Genomic DNA, 16793 nt, shown 5'->3' with positions numbered 1-16793 from the left:
CGTCGCGACGCGCGTCGGCCGAGAACGCTCCGGCAGAGCCGGGCGCCGCGCCGTGGGTGGGAGTCCTCGAGAGCCGCGCGAGTGAGCGAAGCGAAGACTACCCGAAAGAGCCGTGCTCCACTCAGTCTGTCCGCGGGCGTCCGTCAAGCAGACTTCTCCGGCTCTCTGTCTCCCTCCCTCTCTCCCTCGCTCGCTCCCACCCTTGACGGGTCTCGGAACTCGAGGGCCTCGCGGAAGACACATGTCGTCGGTGCTGGTGGTGCAGCTGCTACCGGCTAACCCGCGTGACCGTGCGCGTTAACGTTAACACGAATTCACGACGTTCTTCTAGTCCGACATTGCGTCGCGTCCACGTATCGCGCGTGTGCTATTGTTTTAAAAAAATTTTCTTCTTTTTCGTTCTTCTCTATCGCGCGATCGGTTCTCATATATGAAAGTGAGTCGACACACACACGGTGACAGAGTGCTCGCAGTGCGACCAGTGATACGCCAGACCAGCGGACAGGATGTGGTCGACGAGGCTTCTCTGGGGTCTCCTCGTCGGGCTCGCGATCGTCGGCTCGCCGATCCAGCACGTCGCCGACGGCTTCAACGTCGAGACGAAGCACTATGCGGTGTATCGTATGGAGGAGAGGTCCATGTTCGGATTCGCCGTGTCGACGTACCGTGACAGATACGCCCGCGGATGGTGAGTCTCTCCTTTTGTTTTTCTTCATCGCAATATCACCGAGACAGGAGAAACAAAATAATAAGCCGCCTAATGTTGACATCAGTACCATTGATTAAACGGTGCGTCTTGAACCTTCGCTGCCGTTAAACGTGCGGCAGTTTGCCGGCGTGGGTATATCGCGATAGGGAAATATTTGGAAATATACGTAATAACGATGAAGATTAAGTCCTGAGATCGTAAGGGAAAACTATTGATCATTGATATATCACTGAGAAAAAAATTTTTTAGATCCAAGAAAATATTTCTTTGAATAGTCCTAATAACATATTTACTTAATATAATCACATATTTATTTAGAATTATATATCTTTACTTAAATTAAGTAAAAATATCTAATTCTAAATAAATATGTGTATTATATTAAGTAAATGTGTTATTAGGACTATTCAAAGAAATATTTTCTTGGATCTAAAAATTTTTTTCTCAGTGTATAAATGCGTCATGGGGCGAATCTAATTCGTCATCTTTAAAAAGACGTAATTCGATGACACACGGAGTGAAGGGGCAGTGTTATTGCATTGCCATATCTGTGTCGCGTTGCACATACTATGCTAAATAATCTCATGTATTCCTCAAGATTTATTGCAATACATTAAAGCGATATGCGCGAAGCGATGCAGAGAAACGCATGATAACGCAGACATGATAACACTATAGTGCAGACAATTGAAAAGCAACTCGAGTCATGATTAGCTCAGTTTTCTATACATTTCTAACATAAAATTTTTAGATAAATAAAAATGCTACATAGATAATAGGATAAATACTGGTAATGGAATTGGGTAAATGCTTTCCTTAAATAGGCAAATTAACTCGTTAGCCAGGTGTTTGACTCATCGCTTGATTACACATACGATTGAGTCACCCGACTGTCGCGAAATAGGAAATATTGGACGTTTTTAAATTACCGTACGACTCGTTTGCCAGGATCACTACGATAAAATTATTTTAGACTCCAGATCTTTTCCATAAACGATTGTACACATTTCACAGGAAACATATATATTTATTTATATAAAAAAAAGATTAAAAATCTCTCCGATTAACTTTGACGCGTTTTTAACGAGATTTTTACCAAAGCAGCGTTTCGTGCTGTTACATCTGTTGTTACGAAATAAATGTCGTCAGTCGTGCGTAAATAAAAATAACGGCCACCCCTCAATCGAGATACCATTCGGCGGGATAAAGGTTTTCATCTCGTGTTTCATTTCGGGCTTTAATAACGAGCGATATAATCCTCTGTCTATCACCGATAAAGTATTCTTCGGGGGGACGCTCGCAACCCCTAGAGACGTCCTCTCCTCCTGCCGCGATCTGGCATGCGAACGGTGAACGTGCTCGTTCTCGAATTTCGTGACTCACGCTCGCGACGGGCCACGAATAAACGTTTCTGCTCCTGGCTCCCGTAGGTCGTCGGTGGGCGACGATTATAAATAATATCGGCGAAACGGGGAAACGCGGTTAATAGCGCCGCCCGCATCGTCGGAGTTCCACGGGAAAAATCGACGTCGATGCCAATGGCGACACAATGGGGACGTTGCATCCGAGGTCGGCCTGCACTATTCGCGAGCGATTAGCGATCAGCCGTGAAACGGGCACGCTTATATTCCCACAATACAAGATTTCCTCGGTGAAAGGAAAAAAAATGATTTCTGTACAGGAAAACCTATAACGCTATTAAAAATTCGACCTAGCATATTATATAAGTACGTCCGATCGCAGCATCTCATTTTCACGCAGCGTTCCAAGAGGATCGTGTCACTGTTTCCGAAGGGGATGAGGAAGACGTTTAACCCTATTCACTCCAACGTTTTTTTCGCCCCAATAATCCTCCAACCATGCACTTTCGAGTCCCACGTGTTTTTTATAATGTTAATAGCTTTGAAAAATTCCCCAAAAATTATTATAATATCTTTGTACCTTCGACTAAAAATCAATGTAAAGAACATTTGAAAATCATTTATTTAAATATTTTTTTACAACAATTATATGTTGACAAACACACGTTACGACTCGTTTTACTTAAAAAATCATAACTCACGAACAAATTGACGAAGCTTAATGAACCAAAACGCAAATTAAAGCTAAAAGTAGTGCAAATGAGAAAAAAATATGAGATAATTATTAATTAAATAGGAATACTTAATTTCGTCGCCGCAAATTTGGTAATTTTTAAATGGTACAGAAGGACTTTAAGGACTTAAAGAATGCTAAAAAAAGAATTTTTGAATAAGAAAAGGCGAATTTGAAGTGTGACAGATATTTTTTATGTAAAAAAATTAATTTTTTTTATATAATCGTAGCTCCTCCCCACCTCTTCCACCTGCCTCTGAGCCATAATAAACCTCTGTGGAATGTTAAATTTCTTTTTTAACGATAAAAATATTTTAAATACGGTTAAATTATACACAAAAATACATTTTTATCGAAAAAAATGCTCATTTACCTTTCACACAACACTGACGTAATCCTCCAACCATGCACTTTCATGTCCCACCGAGATTTTGATTGTTCCCCGTTTCGAGAATAAATAAGCTAGGACTTTGAAATTTTTACCTGAGGTTCCCTGCCACAATAACTTTTTTCCGGCGTGGAGGGGATTCTCCCACGATCATTTGTTTTCCGGAACAAACGACTGTTAGAAATTCGTGGGACACGAAAGGCATGGTTGGAGCGAATAGGGTTAAAAAAGGAAATGTTACTTGAATGACGAAACAGTGGTCACACGCGTTAGCGACAAGGAGGGGAAACGTCGGCGCGAGGAAGGCCGCGCAGGAAGTCCGGATTACACCCGAGGCCTTACGGGAGCCGCGCGTTTCTCTCGTGGACGCTTATATTTAGGCCAGCTCGGTGCGAGCTTTACGAGCGCCCGCGTTCGCGCGCTCGTTAATTCCGCCGTTCACGGGGATTAAAGCGCCCGATCGCCATCAATCCTCGGAATAGAACACGGGACCCCGTGGCATTTGTACGCGCCCTATACCTCCTCTCGATCATTCGGCGCGATCGATTTCCGTCGTTCGCTCGCGCGCGCTCAGTTATCCGATATCGCGAGTTTTTAACTCGGGATCTAAAATTACGTCTCTCCCGTACTTTGCAGAAACGCAGCGCGAGTGAACCATAATTGGATCGGGGGACAGATTCGAGTCTCGCGTCGCTCGTGCAGCAGAAAGAAAATGAATAATTTTTTTTCCTCACGCTTCTTCGCGAATTCAGCGTCACCGGACGTACGTGGATTTTAGGTGCGGCGATCTGATGAGGTACGATCGATTCGTCCGTGAGGCATTTCGTGATGCAGGACGTTAGGTCAACTGCACGTGGCGTGGGCGGTTCGTCACCCTCGCGCCGCTCCGATTAATATCTTCGTAATCTGCGCGTTCGATCTATTACGATCTGCTACGTGACGTCGTCCTTTCGGGCTTTCTGAACGAACCGATCGGAGGGGCGGGCTGAAAGAACGTGCTTTGTTTCAACAACATCCGGACGAATTTTAAAATCTGTTTCCTTCCCTCGATCATCGACATTAACGATATCCGAGAAGTGATATACGGACGGAGGAGTAAACGCGAACTCCGGGGGAATCTTGTTTCGTAGGGAAGACTGAATTGAGATCCCGGCCTCCCGTCGCGGCCTCATGCATATGATTGGGAGCAGTATACATCGTGCATCCGATATGCCAGCTAATATCTACGCGCGAGCGCTCTAAAGTATCGCACAATGTGCCATTACCACCGGCGGCGGTAATCTCCTCCATATATCTACCCGGTCGTACATATATTCATGTATAATCCCGGCCTCGTTTACCATTCATAAAAAAAAATGTAATGCGATTACAATCGCGGCTCGCGCACGGCGCGAACACACGGCGCTGCCGTGTAAATCTTACGGGAAATTGAAACTCGGATATACTTAACTCCGCGTATGGCCATCTGCGTAAAAAAAGAAATCACCTAATCCCCTTTTTATCGCGATCGGTTGCGCGCGTAATTTCATTACACGCCCGTTAATTCCCCGCCCGTTCTTCGGAGGATGGAGAACTCTCGAAATCGTTTGTTGATTTATCGGCGCTTAAATTTAATATGCCTGCGCAATTTTGTGCAGCTCGGGGCGGCATGATGCGGCTCGTAGACAAGCACGAGGAAGCCCGGCCGAGAGTAAGGTGTATAAATGTCAGCGTATAGCAGAACACGTATTGTGTGATTCATTGCGCGATCGCATCGACGATCGTGTCTTTAAGAGGCGAATTCAGTCACGACCGTGTGGGGCCCCACGGGTAAGGAGGAACAAATGGGAAGTTCGAGTCACGCGCGTCGTCTCCCGGGCGTATCGATGACTCGTCCACATTTCCCGAATTTGCCGATCGTGCACGCGGAAACCTGGCCTGATGCGACCGCGAGCCGCGTACTAAATATAGAAATTATTTCACGACGCGACGGCGAAGTCACGGCGGAGCTGAACGTCGATAAGCCGTCGTCGCAGTCGTGAGGCGTTCAAGGCGAAATGTCAGGAATGGCGCGATATCGCTCGCTGTGTTCCCATCGTCGCTTATTACCGATCAGATTAACGCCTCGGGTAGAAGGTTACTCCAATTATTGCGAGCGAAGCTGCACGATTATGATAAGTTAATTATATACAATGCATCTAAATTATGCTATTTCTTGGATAACTTGCATAAAGATCGGCTATAACTTGTACAGAGCTCGTGTAACATTGGTTACTTCTTGTAGGACGGGATATTATAATATGAAAGATTTTATGCAATATAAAAGCAAATAACAATTTTTCGCCAAGAAGTTAAAAGAGAATACGTTGAAAGCAAATATGTTCGCGATTCTGTTCTTGAGGTATCTCCGTACGAAATCGACCTTACTGCTTCGCAAGAATACATATATCAGCGACGACGTTGAAATACATGTAAACGATTTCATGACGCGACGTCTCGCGAACAAAGTAAACACGCCGATAATCGCTATTCAGAACGAAATTAACTCTCCTCGATCCCGCATTGTTCAGTCGGATGATTGAATTCGCTAACTTGACACACGCGTCACAACACAACGGAGCGAAGATATCGCTGGACCATTTCTTCGGAGAGAGAAATTGACTCTCCTTTGTAAGCTCCTATCGTGCGAAACGCTTCGCGTTGATATTCCGGGAAGCGTAGTTGTCTTATCATCGGCCGCTTCCATGTGATAAGCACACGGCACGGTTAATCATCACAGTGAGCTTCATTTCTGCGCAAGACGATGTTGTGCACGAGAATATTGGATATTGTGAAATTGGAGAAAATATTAGATGTTATGAAGCTAACGAGATAATATTAGATATATTATGGAAACTTTTCCTGGATGATTTAAGAGAACAAAAAAACTTGCTTTATGATGAGACATGAGTGTCATCTTCTTTATATTATTATGTAAGCTTATATTTTCTACAATTATACGAAGATAACAGCAATCAATCTCTTTCTCGCTGTTGACTTCCAATCCCCCGTATGCGTCACAGGTCGGTTCATTCGTCGGTTCACGACGAGCGTTGTTCGCGCACGACGGCGTTACGTTCGTCCGCATAAAAAGTGCGGTGCTTACGACGCGTGTCGGGACAGAGGAGGAAATGAGGATTCAATTTCCTCGTCGCTTCCGGCTGGGCGAAATGAAAGTCGAGACCGATCGAGCCGAGCGTCACTCGGTCATCGTGTATTTTTTTTTCGCATTCTTCTCGATTAATTTATTCGCGTATTCCATCCAGCGCGCGATTATACTGTACACTTATAGCTATAACTTCGGACGTCGCGAAAGTTCGCCGTTTGTGGCACAGCTCGAAGCACCGTGATGCACGATGATTGTGCGAGCATCTTTGGCCGTTGGAGTCTCGTAAGCGGAGATTTAAAGCGGCGGCTTACAAAGCGATCGCCGGTGTCACAACCTCCCGGATGAGTTATGGGACGCGCGAAATCGTCGCTATCGCAAAAACGCGGAGTGGCGAAAGTGCATTAAAAAAAAACAGGCATGAGTGATATTCCGTGAGGCGTTATCGGCCTTTCGCTTTATATTGCCATGCGACATCGACATGTAATTAATTTACGTTGTCAACTATCTCCCAAAGAAGTAACGGGAGAATATCGGTCGTATTACGTTTTGTAAGATGGCTAAAATCTCGCTTACCTCGTTGTACTTATCACAAAAAAATCAGATATGTCCCAGCAAACACCAACCAACAGTAACATATCAATATTATAATTTCTTAACATAATTTCCTTAACAATGTAACTGTTATGTGCAACATGTGTTGTATCATACTTATGTTGTTGAGCGGGGAAATTATAATATTTATGTAATGTCACTGTGTTTGCTGGGGTAAAATGCGTGTAGAGCAGCTCGCGTGTTTCAACTTTTACCGTCATTCATATCTCTTATTCACCATCTATGGTTCACCTTATTTTACCCGACGCCCACCGACGCATGCCTCTACCACACCTTGGAACTGATTATTAATCCGCGATGGACGTCAGACGATCGATATAGATGCAGGTTGATGACGGATGAAAAATTGTCATTCTTCCATATATTCCTTAGTGATTGCCGAATTTAAAAATATAAATTTCATATCAGCATTTTTTCCACTTTTCAGGAAACAATCAATTTTTTTCACGAAACTCTTTATAATCTCGAGAATTATTGCTCGCGGCAGTCTCATTTTTTCGGACTGCAACGTTACAATGAAAGGTCGTCCGATTCTTTTTTGCCTCCGAAAATCGAGACGGACGGATCCCGAGAGAACGCGAAGGGAGAGAGACCGAGGGAGGGAAAAGAAGCAGAAGGTAATGAGGATCGCGTGAGGCACGTGCCCAAAGCTCGGACCATGTCATTATGCAGACGAGAGTCGGCAGTCGGCAGCCTCGAGGCCTGTTACCTTTACCTGCCTGCTTGCCTGCCTGCACGCGTGCAGCACGCATACATGCGTACGGGATACGGACGGTTATATCGCGACGGCACGCGAGGATCATCTCGCCGTAACGCATTAAATTCGTAACCCCTCGGACTTGAATATAATATAGTTTCACGGACAGAGAGTACGGGGTGTCTCTCGCAAGGCGATACCCGGTCGTTGGATGGTAACTCGAATTGGCTGGTCGGGACGATGTGTCGGTGTCACGTTGCGCTACCGAGAGTGATTCATGATTCGGTCGGAATCGCAAATGTGACTACGCTCGCGGACGTGTCACGTATAATAACTCACGATTAAGGTAATGGATATGCGATTATGCGGAATGAGTTTGCAATCGCTCACTAAGGATATAACCGTAGTCTTCTAACGATCGTAAATATCAAATCTCTTATTATCTGATAAAGTTATCTCACACAGAGAGCTACACGCTTAATTTTAAGTAAATCACTTTGATCGTCGTCTCATATATCGAGGCGCTTATGTGATTAACATACGATACATCAAGAGATTATAATGCGCCAGAAAGAAAATATATAACTTTGTCGTAATTTCGTCACTTGCCTCGAATACAATAATTGAAATAAATCGAATTTTTCACTCGCACGTCGATTAAACTCTTTCGACGTGCAACTTCTTCGTGCGACAACAGCATGAAGTGTGACGGATGTTTGATATTTTCCAGAACGAAAAATATATTGCATCCAAAAACTTTATGTGTCCATCGACAGTTTTTTTCTCGACGGGATGCGGATACGCAACATGCGCGGTCAGTTCTGCTCGCCATATGGCCACGGTACGTCAACGTGTCACTTCCTCGAAACTGCATTGTTTCTTCTGACTACGTTTGACATATGTTTCCCCTTTTATCGAAGTTCACGAAGGAGATCCGTCGTGGCCTAACCAACGGAAAAACAATTTGCAGGTCCTATTCAGGAGATTTATAGTTCCTCTGACAATCCCATTTTTTGTTCCCTCGAAATATAATCTTCACTCGAAGAGTATCATGTAATCTAAAGACATTTGTGAACATTTGTCTAAGGTCTTTCAGTGCGAAGTGAAATTTGTTGTTTAATTATTTTTTCAATTGATTAAAAATAATTATTACAAACATTAATAATAATTTATCGATATTTGATACTGATTGCGTAAATGTCGTATTATAATTTCCGAATTATTCTCTACGAAAGATTAATTTACATGCGATATGTTCCGTCGACTGAGCACTCGACAAACCAGATAAATGACCGGGCAATCTCGGCAATGGTGTAGTTACATAATCGCAATCGTGTTAACAATAATGTCACTTCGATAAAAGTAGGTCATTGTATCGCGATCTGGGATGGAACGATTAACTACGTGCTAATTAATGAGATTAAAGCAGCTTGATCTTAATTCCTTGCAGCAAAATGTGTATGGAAAAGTTATCTGACTTGTTTTTCAACCGTCCGATATTTTGCGCGTTTATTTTTAAGAGAGCTCTTAAATGCGATTCGCGAATATTTCACAGCGGAATTCGAGACGCGATTCTTGATAACATTGGGAAAAAAATGAGTAAGCACAGCTGCTTGATAATGAGAATCGCAAGACGTGAATTAGCATTTTGTACAATATTGTACATACTCGAGTGTGACTAACGCGAAAAACCTTTCTTGTATTTTACAAGATTTGCCACTCGGTTTATAGCCATCGTTGTTCTTGTCACCTAAAGAAGATAAAAAATAATTCAACGACTGAATATTATTGCTACAATATCATCAATTAACTCTTTCATTCCCAAATTGTTTAACAGCTAAAAAAAAATATTTGTGATGAGAGGTCTCATAATTTTTGAACGTACGTATTTTATACAGATGATTTCGCGCCATAAAACAAGCGTGTCTCAAGAGTATACTTTACTGGCGTTTATTTACCAACGAGACCCTTGGCAAGCAAAGTTTTTTCCTTTAGAGGAGGACACGTAGACGAGATAAAACATGTTTATCGTACGTCTAAAGTGACAAATTCGCGACGCTGAGAGCGAAACTGTCATGATCTGCCGTGATCGTAGATTACATTACCGCGGAATTGCGGTACCATTACGCGGCTCACGCACACGCGCGATTTCGCTTTGAATGGTGATTACAGGTTTGCCCACAGCGAGGGTCGAATGGTGTTGGTGAGGAGGTGCTCCTTATAAAGTAGCGCCGGCTCGACGTCGATACACGCCTCCGTTCGCGTTACGTCATCGACTGATCGTGCGTATCCTCGACGCACGTTACGTACGACGTCTTTAAAGACCTTACGCAATCGAGGTTCGAAGAATTTTTCTTAAATACAGGAATAAATTCGTAATTAAGACTTTCTTTTATTCCATTGCGCGATTTATTTCGCGATCTTATCGATTTTTTCGTCATAAAACAATATTTTTAAATAATGTTTAAATTTCTCTAAGCTCTATATCTTTCCTGATTATGAACGAAATGTATTTATATCTCGTCCCAAAATTATACTTCAGTTATAAATATGTTATACATTTATTTGATCAACGTGAAACTTGTGAATAATATTTCGAGAATTCGACAAATTATTAACGGAGATTTGTAGCTTAGTAAACTCTATGCCGTTTAATGAAGTGGAAAATTATAATGAAGATGAAGATCTAAAATAATTATCAGAAATGCTCAACGAAGTTTAATTGGCATATAAACGCGAATACCCGTAACGAAGGGATGCGTGTCGCGCAGAGATCGGAACGAAATTTCGCGCTGACCGCGAGGTATGCTGATTTTTGTTATCCTCAGCAATAGCACGGCGCGCTGGATGTGCATATCGTACGAAAGGTGTATTCCGCCTGGTTTAAATTTCCTAGCACGCGCTGGCTCATTAACATATACGTTTGTTGGAGAAGCTTAACCGCGCGCGGGTTCGCTGAACCCCGTACTTTAATCGGCGGGATTTCACTCTAAAAGTCTATTAGACATTAGATCATAATATAAAAGAGAACCGAACAAGAGGAGATGGAAACAATGAAGGGAATTAAAATGATAGTGTTATTCTGCCTGAATTATCATAAGTTTCTTAATTTTCCAACTGTTTTAAATTTTTCAATGATTGGTTCCAATTTTAGTTAGCTTTACCTATGATAACGGAATCTGCAGGCTGACACTTTTGTTCACATTAAGTTGCTATCAATCTTATACTTAGAAATTTAAAATTATCATTTTGTTCATGACGGTTTATCTCAGTATGTCTCTATAGGCATTTCCGTTTCCCACGATTTGCTTGCGAAAAAGACGTCATGTACTCGATGTCGGCAACGTTTAATTTCTTCTTATGATCTTCTCATCAGTTCTATTCGCGCTTTTTAAGAAAATACGTAATTATCGCAACAAACAAATTCTATAAATATACGAATAATATAATACATTGGAGTTTTTGTATGCATAGGAGAGAGAAGTTCAGTACTAGGAAGCGTTAATGATTTCAATAATCATAATCGGCATTTTTTGTGGAGACGAGTCGCGTGTGTATATTTTCCCGTGACGTTTAAGAGACGCTTTCCTTTGTAGGGAGAGAGCAAGGGATCGTAAGTGTTGCGTGATTTCCGGCTTGAAACCTGAGGTTGCATTACAATCGTCATTCTTTATGCCCGTACACGAGTCTCCATTTGGCTGTAATAGTTGTAACGGAAGTTGAATCCTGTCCAGCGCACGTTCGGCGCGACGACGTAACATGCCGCGGAAGTAGCACGCGGCCACACGAGAAAACAATATGTTTTATTAAAACCTGCAGTTGGAGTCAACGCCTCGGCAGTAACAGGCGGAGCATTTTTGATCATTTAAAGAATAAACGATTATTATATATCAATCAGTTAAAAATACTTAATTATTTATTTATACGATAACGTGAAATAGATCAAGTCAGTTTCTCTGAAATTTCCGCCAATTCCACGCTGGGTTTATCTATAAATTATAAATAATTCATTTATCGCTCGTATGTTTCTCTCTACGCATTCCTATAAATAATTCATCTGTCAACCGCGCGCAGAAAAACATTTTTGCTCATGAAGAAATATTCATACGGCTTGCAAGGGGTTAAGAAGATTCACAAGAGCGAGACATACACACAAGCTCTCCGACGTTTCCGAAAAGATAACGGCCGTGTCTCTCGCGAACAATAACGCCACGTTGCGGCATGACGATACCGATCTTCGGTGGTGTACCGGTACTTTTAGCGCGATTTCACGCACGACGCCCTCGTGGCAGGCGTTGCATACGACGCTCGTCACATTACACGCGCGACGTGCGTGCGTGCGTGCGTGGATTCGTCCTCGCGGAGGAACACAAAGACAGAGAGAGAGAGGGGAAAGAGAGAGAAAGACACTCCTCGAGATCAAAGCGCGAGATCCCAGCGTGGAAGGGACGGGCGGCATTGAGCAATTCGCCAAGTACGGCGCGCCACGTCGGATGGAGCCGTCCCGATTTTGCCAAATACGGGATTACGAATGCGCGCACGTACTACCTATATGCGCGTGTCCCGGCCGTTGTAATATAAGTCAATACAACACGCGCGACGCTGGCGATCGCGCGGACTTAAGGAACGCCGCGATATTCAGCCGCGAGAATCTCGAGTTACACCTGACGGCGACGACGACGACCAAGTCCCACCACTCTCTAATTCATGCGCGCGAATGCAGGACGAGCGCGGCGCTTAAAGGAGCCGCTCTTGCGCGCGGCCTATGCAGATTTCGATGTTCGCCAGGAAGCTTATGCAAAGTAGCCGATGCAACGTAGCACGTGCTGCGTCTCCGGAAAACATTGCGCGCGATACGGAGTATATGCTATCGAGTTACCTCGCGGCGCGATTTTTCATTCGATCTGTTTGCGCGGTCGTGCATTCGGCGACGAACGGCGATCGTCAACTAGACATGTAGTGATCAGGAAGAAATAACGATTCAATAAATGATTTTTAAACTTTAGTTACACATTAACATATACCAATATTCAATTAATGTTTTCGTAGCGTGAAACAACAATTGCTATGGTGGACCGTAAATAGAATCTGCGTGCGAAGTGCATAGATATTTTTAGAGTTGTTGTCATCTCGCATCGATCATTCAGGAAAGTCGCGCTGAAGACAGTTTCGTATTCTCGTACGATCGGCTTTATTGAATAGCTTGAATAGGCGTTCTCCGTTTTACGGCCGAGGCCTTGAAAATCGCCAACTCGTCGAATTCCTGCCGTTAAAAAGTATTTGCACGACGATAAACACCGAGAGACCGCAAGTGCATTATAGCTAGTCGCAGCTGCGAGCCTATTTTCGACGCTGATTTCTCGCGTGATCGATCGTATAAGCTACATTCTTACCGTATCGGGTAATATAATTTACGTTTTTGATAAATAATGCATTAAAGTTTAGTCATCGTAAATTCATTGTTAGACATTTCGCTCTATTTCTCTTCGATTAATAACGTTTCCTCAGAAATATCTCAAGAAAAAATTAAGTAGTTCCCGAGATGCTTAAAATAGGTCGAATCAGGTCCATGGAGAGAGAACTATTAACATATGTGATATGTGTATATTTCCGTGCACAAAAAAAGACCGCTAGATAAAAGACTACGACAGAATGACATTAAGAGCCAATGGGTGCCGGGACTTTCTCTTCGACAGTCAGGTTGCTCGTGCTCGTGTAACCTGACTCGGGCGACAGGCCATCTCGAACGCCCACTTGATCGCACCTATTCGCACGATTCGCTCGATCTGAAGCCTACATACATCGATACTCCCGAATCGCGGCCGCGAGAATCCCCGACGAGACGCCAGTCAGCGACTGCGTATCCTGCGGGACCGGTTCGCCCCTGCATTCCCGTTCACGTGCATGCGTCACATATCGGTGGTCGTAGTTCCCCTCACGAATGCAAAAAAAAAAGTGGAGTGTGGGCGAGAGCTTGAGACTTGAGACCTCGTCAGGTACAGCCCACGTTGTCCGTCGTTGAAGTAGCGCGAGCCTCTGTCCGTCGCGCGTCAAAGTCATGTATATAAACCGCGTACCGAGTTTCACTCTCTGAATTTTGTGATAATGACGATGCATTATGTTAATCCGAGAAAGAGAGAATATCACTGGGAATATAAGTAAACTTTATTTAAATTAGTGGTTAAGTTAAGTAACAAATTCTAAAATTACAATTCAACTTGATGATGATAATCGTATTATACGATCGAGTGTGCAGATGAAGATGCAGATAAAGTCTCTTAAAACGTTTTAAGCACTTGTATGCGTGTGTTTAATCTGCAATGTTTAAAAAAATTGTTCGTGCCAGATGCTACGTTGTCTTTGATATCTTTCCCCTAGCAATTACGGCACCCTTTTTGTTCTTGCACAATGTATTATAGAGAAACGAGTTTCGTGGTCATTTCTTCGCGTGCGGTCATTATTTACCGCATCTCTAATTATCAGTCTTCAGTCTTACTTGACCGCAAACTCATCCAATTTAACGTTTGTATTATCTCGGCTAAGTCTCGCGAAAGAGAACCCGCTTCGTTATTAATTACGATGACACGCGCGTTACGATAATTATGGCAGGAGCAGCTTCCTTTTATCTTCACTTCCTCGAAGGAATCTGTCAATCTGAAAATTATACAGCCGTTTAGAAATTCCGCATAGCTCATAGTTGTTATCGATATTGTGGCATGCGACTTCGACGGGGCACGTCAAGCATATACGCTTATGAATCGCTTACATAAGCGGCATAATCGGCTCCTCTCTTTCCACATGTGAGTATGTGTGGCGCTTACCTACGCACGCTGCACCAATCATGCAACCCAGAAGCCGATGTATGCCAAGGTTGCTCCATAGGCAACGGTATTTCCATGTGGCTTCGAGATGGGCCTATATATGTACGACGCGGAATCTGTCTCGAGATTTCCACTGATAATGAATAATTGCAACAGCCGTGTAACTTGGAAGATCTTATTATTCGAACGTTAAACTGTGATATGGCGTAAACGTCGTTTAAATTATGATCGATCGTCAAAGCTCATTCAAGTGCGGCCATAGGTCGAGTCCTAATAACACTAATTGCGCGCGATACGGGATGCTGTAATCATTGTCGATTGAATTCCCCCGGCGCAGATTAGAGTGATTAGACGACGAACAATGGCCGAAGTTATCGGTTATCGTTTATTGAGCGCGTCTCGACGTTAATGGGCTTTAAATTAGCAGCGTTACCGAAACTGGGTCACTGGATCAGAGTTAAATCGTGCGAGCAGATTATCCATTCGAAGACTCTTTTGAAGACGATTGCTTCGTCATCGTTCTATGATTCGAAGAATATATTGCGCGCACATTCGAATAGCGCAATCTCTTTTTTTTTATGAAATTTGATTAATTATTCACATATTTAATGCATATGTATTCAATTCATATATTTCATATATTAATTCCCGTATAGTGTTACGATATCTCAGAATAATCTTAACGCGAAGTATGTAAATGTGACCTCGCCGTATCGCGTAGGTGTGTTGACGAGATAATTTCCGTCGAGTAGAAGAAAGCTTTTACCTTTTTCTCTGTCGAGCTAATATTCCGGAGTCGTCTGACGGTGCTAGACGATAAAAGCCACATCATTCGTCACTATTTGTCACAAGGTAAACATAGCAATATCCGAAAAGCTTTTAGCATTCGAACTATTTGTTAGCCAGAAATGACGCGTGGGGAGGGATTTAACTTATCGAAAACTAATCTCCGATACACTGTTAAATTCGTAGTGTCAAATTATGCTCAATTTGAATCGTTTTGAATCGTTTTGAATATGTCATTAATTTAACTAAACCAATGAAATTAAAATAATCCTGTTTTGTGTTAAAATATGTGTTAAAACCAATACCTTGAATTAATAACAAAATGTTATTTAATTCAAGGTATTGGTTTAAATTTTATCCTTTAATATTTAACTCAGTTTTTAGATCGGCAAAAATTAAATTCGCAAAAACGAAGAAATATCGAACGATGAAGGAAAATATCAGAAGGAAAATAAAAAAAAAAACACCACCATAGGAATACGTTGGGTATTCTCCGCGAGTGAAATTAATTACCTAACTGATAGGTCAGGGTAATACCGATGCTCCCTTGGGCTCCGTGGCCGACACACCCTCCGGAGATAATTACACGATCGATTGTCTTACACCGTCCCATTTTCATATTGCGTCTGGGCGCGCTGGTCACATACATCGCGCTTTTTTATTTCCGTCTTTCCGGGCGTTACGGCTGGGCCGGCACGCGGACAATAAATTATCATGCGGATAATAAAACAGTCCTCGGAATACCTGGTTCTAATTATTCTAACATCGGGGCTACCGCCGAATTTGTGGGAGAGGCGCTCGCTTAAAAAAGGCGTCTTCCGTTCAATAACGGTAATGGCCAATTTGGCACACGAAGCGGCGATCGTTAACGTAATTGAAGGTGTCGGGCGGCACCTTCGTTACTTCGTCGCAGTTTTTTTTTCTCTCGCGTCGGCCGACACTTAATCGCACTATTTTATTGACGCCCAGGCCGCACTGTCGTTAAGATTAATTATGCGTAGTAAAAGTTGCATTAATAAAGCCATTTTCGCGAAGGAGATCTCTTTGAGTAATTAGGACGCGTTGCAATGCTTTCCCCCGGAAATGACTAGAGTAATTATAATGCCTGCGATTTTATAGCTACCATTCACGATTAATTTCTTATCGATATTTTATCGCTGTTTGAAAATGCGTTACGACTCGTTTGAAACAACGCCGTCATTCCAATTAATTAGATTACAGATCTTACGAAAAGATTACACGACAAAAAAAATTAATTCTCATTCTGGCGATCGAATAGCATACAGTTGATATAGGTAATGGAAAGAAAAAAGGACGGATGAGAAAGAAGGCTTAAAAAGGATCGATGTAACGAGCAAATCGGAAGAAGCCTATTAGCGATATGAGATTGCGGGTTAGGAATAAATCAGATTGTAGTGCTCTCTCCATGAGAAAAGATAGAAAATTATACGAGAGGCAAATATGCTACGATCGTGCGCGCGTTTGATGACTCTTCTTGAGGATAGTATTGCCTAGTTCAGAACGCGTAATTGGCAGTTCTTGACGTCTCAATAGTCTCT

The 16793-nt window shown here is 42.8% G+C and overlaps 1 protein-coding gene across 2 annotated transcripts in view; it reads left to right on the top strand.

Annotated features, from left to right (window-relative positions):
• The first annotated feature begins 65 nt into the window (after positions 1–65).
• LOC112456155 (integrin alpha-PS2) overlaps positions 66–16793 on the top strand; it is a 62591-nt gene continuing 45863 nt past the window's right edge. For both annotated transcript variants that reach the window (XM_025018525.1, XM_025018524.1), the window contains exon 1: positions 66–688. In XM_025018525.1, coding sequence (XP_024874293.1) covers positions 507–688 — 182 coding nt within the window. In that variant the 5' untranslated portion in view covers positions 66–506. The remainder of the gene's footprint in view (positions 689–16793) is intronic.

This window comes from Temnothorax curvispinosus, unplaced genomic scaffold (genome assembly GCF_003070985.1).
Source record: "Temnothorax curvispinosus isolate PA1 unplaced genomic scaffold, ASM307098v1 QBEX01006657.1, whole genome shotgun sequence".
Taxonomy (NCBI): Eukaryota; Metazoa; Arthropoda; class Insecta; order Hymenoptera; family Formicidae; genus Temnothorax; species Temnothorax curvispinosus.
The sequence above is the reverse complement of the archived record's forward strand: the minus strand, read 5'-3'. Positions and strand labels throughout refer to the sequence as shown.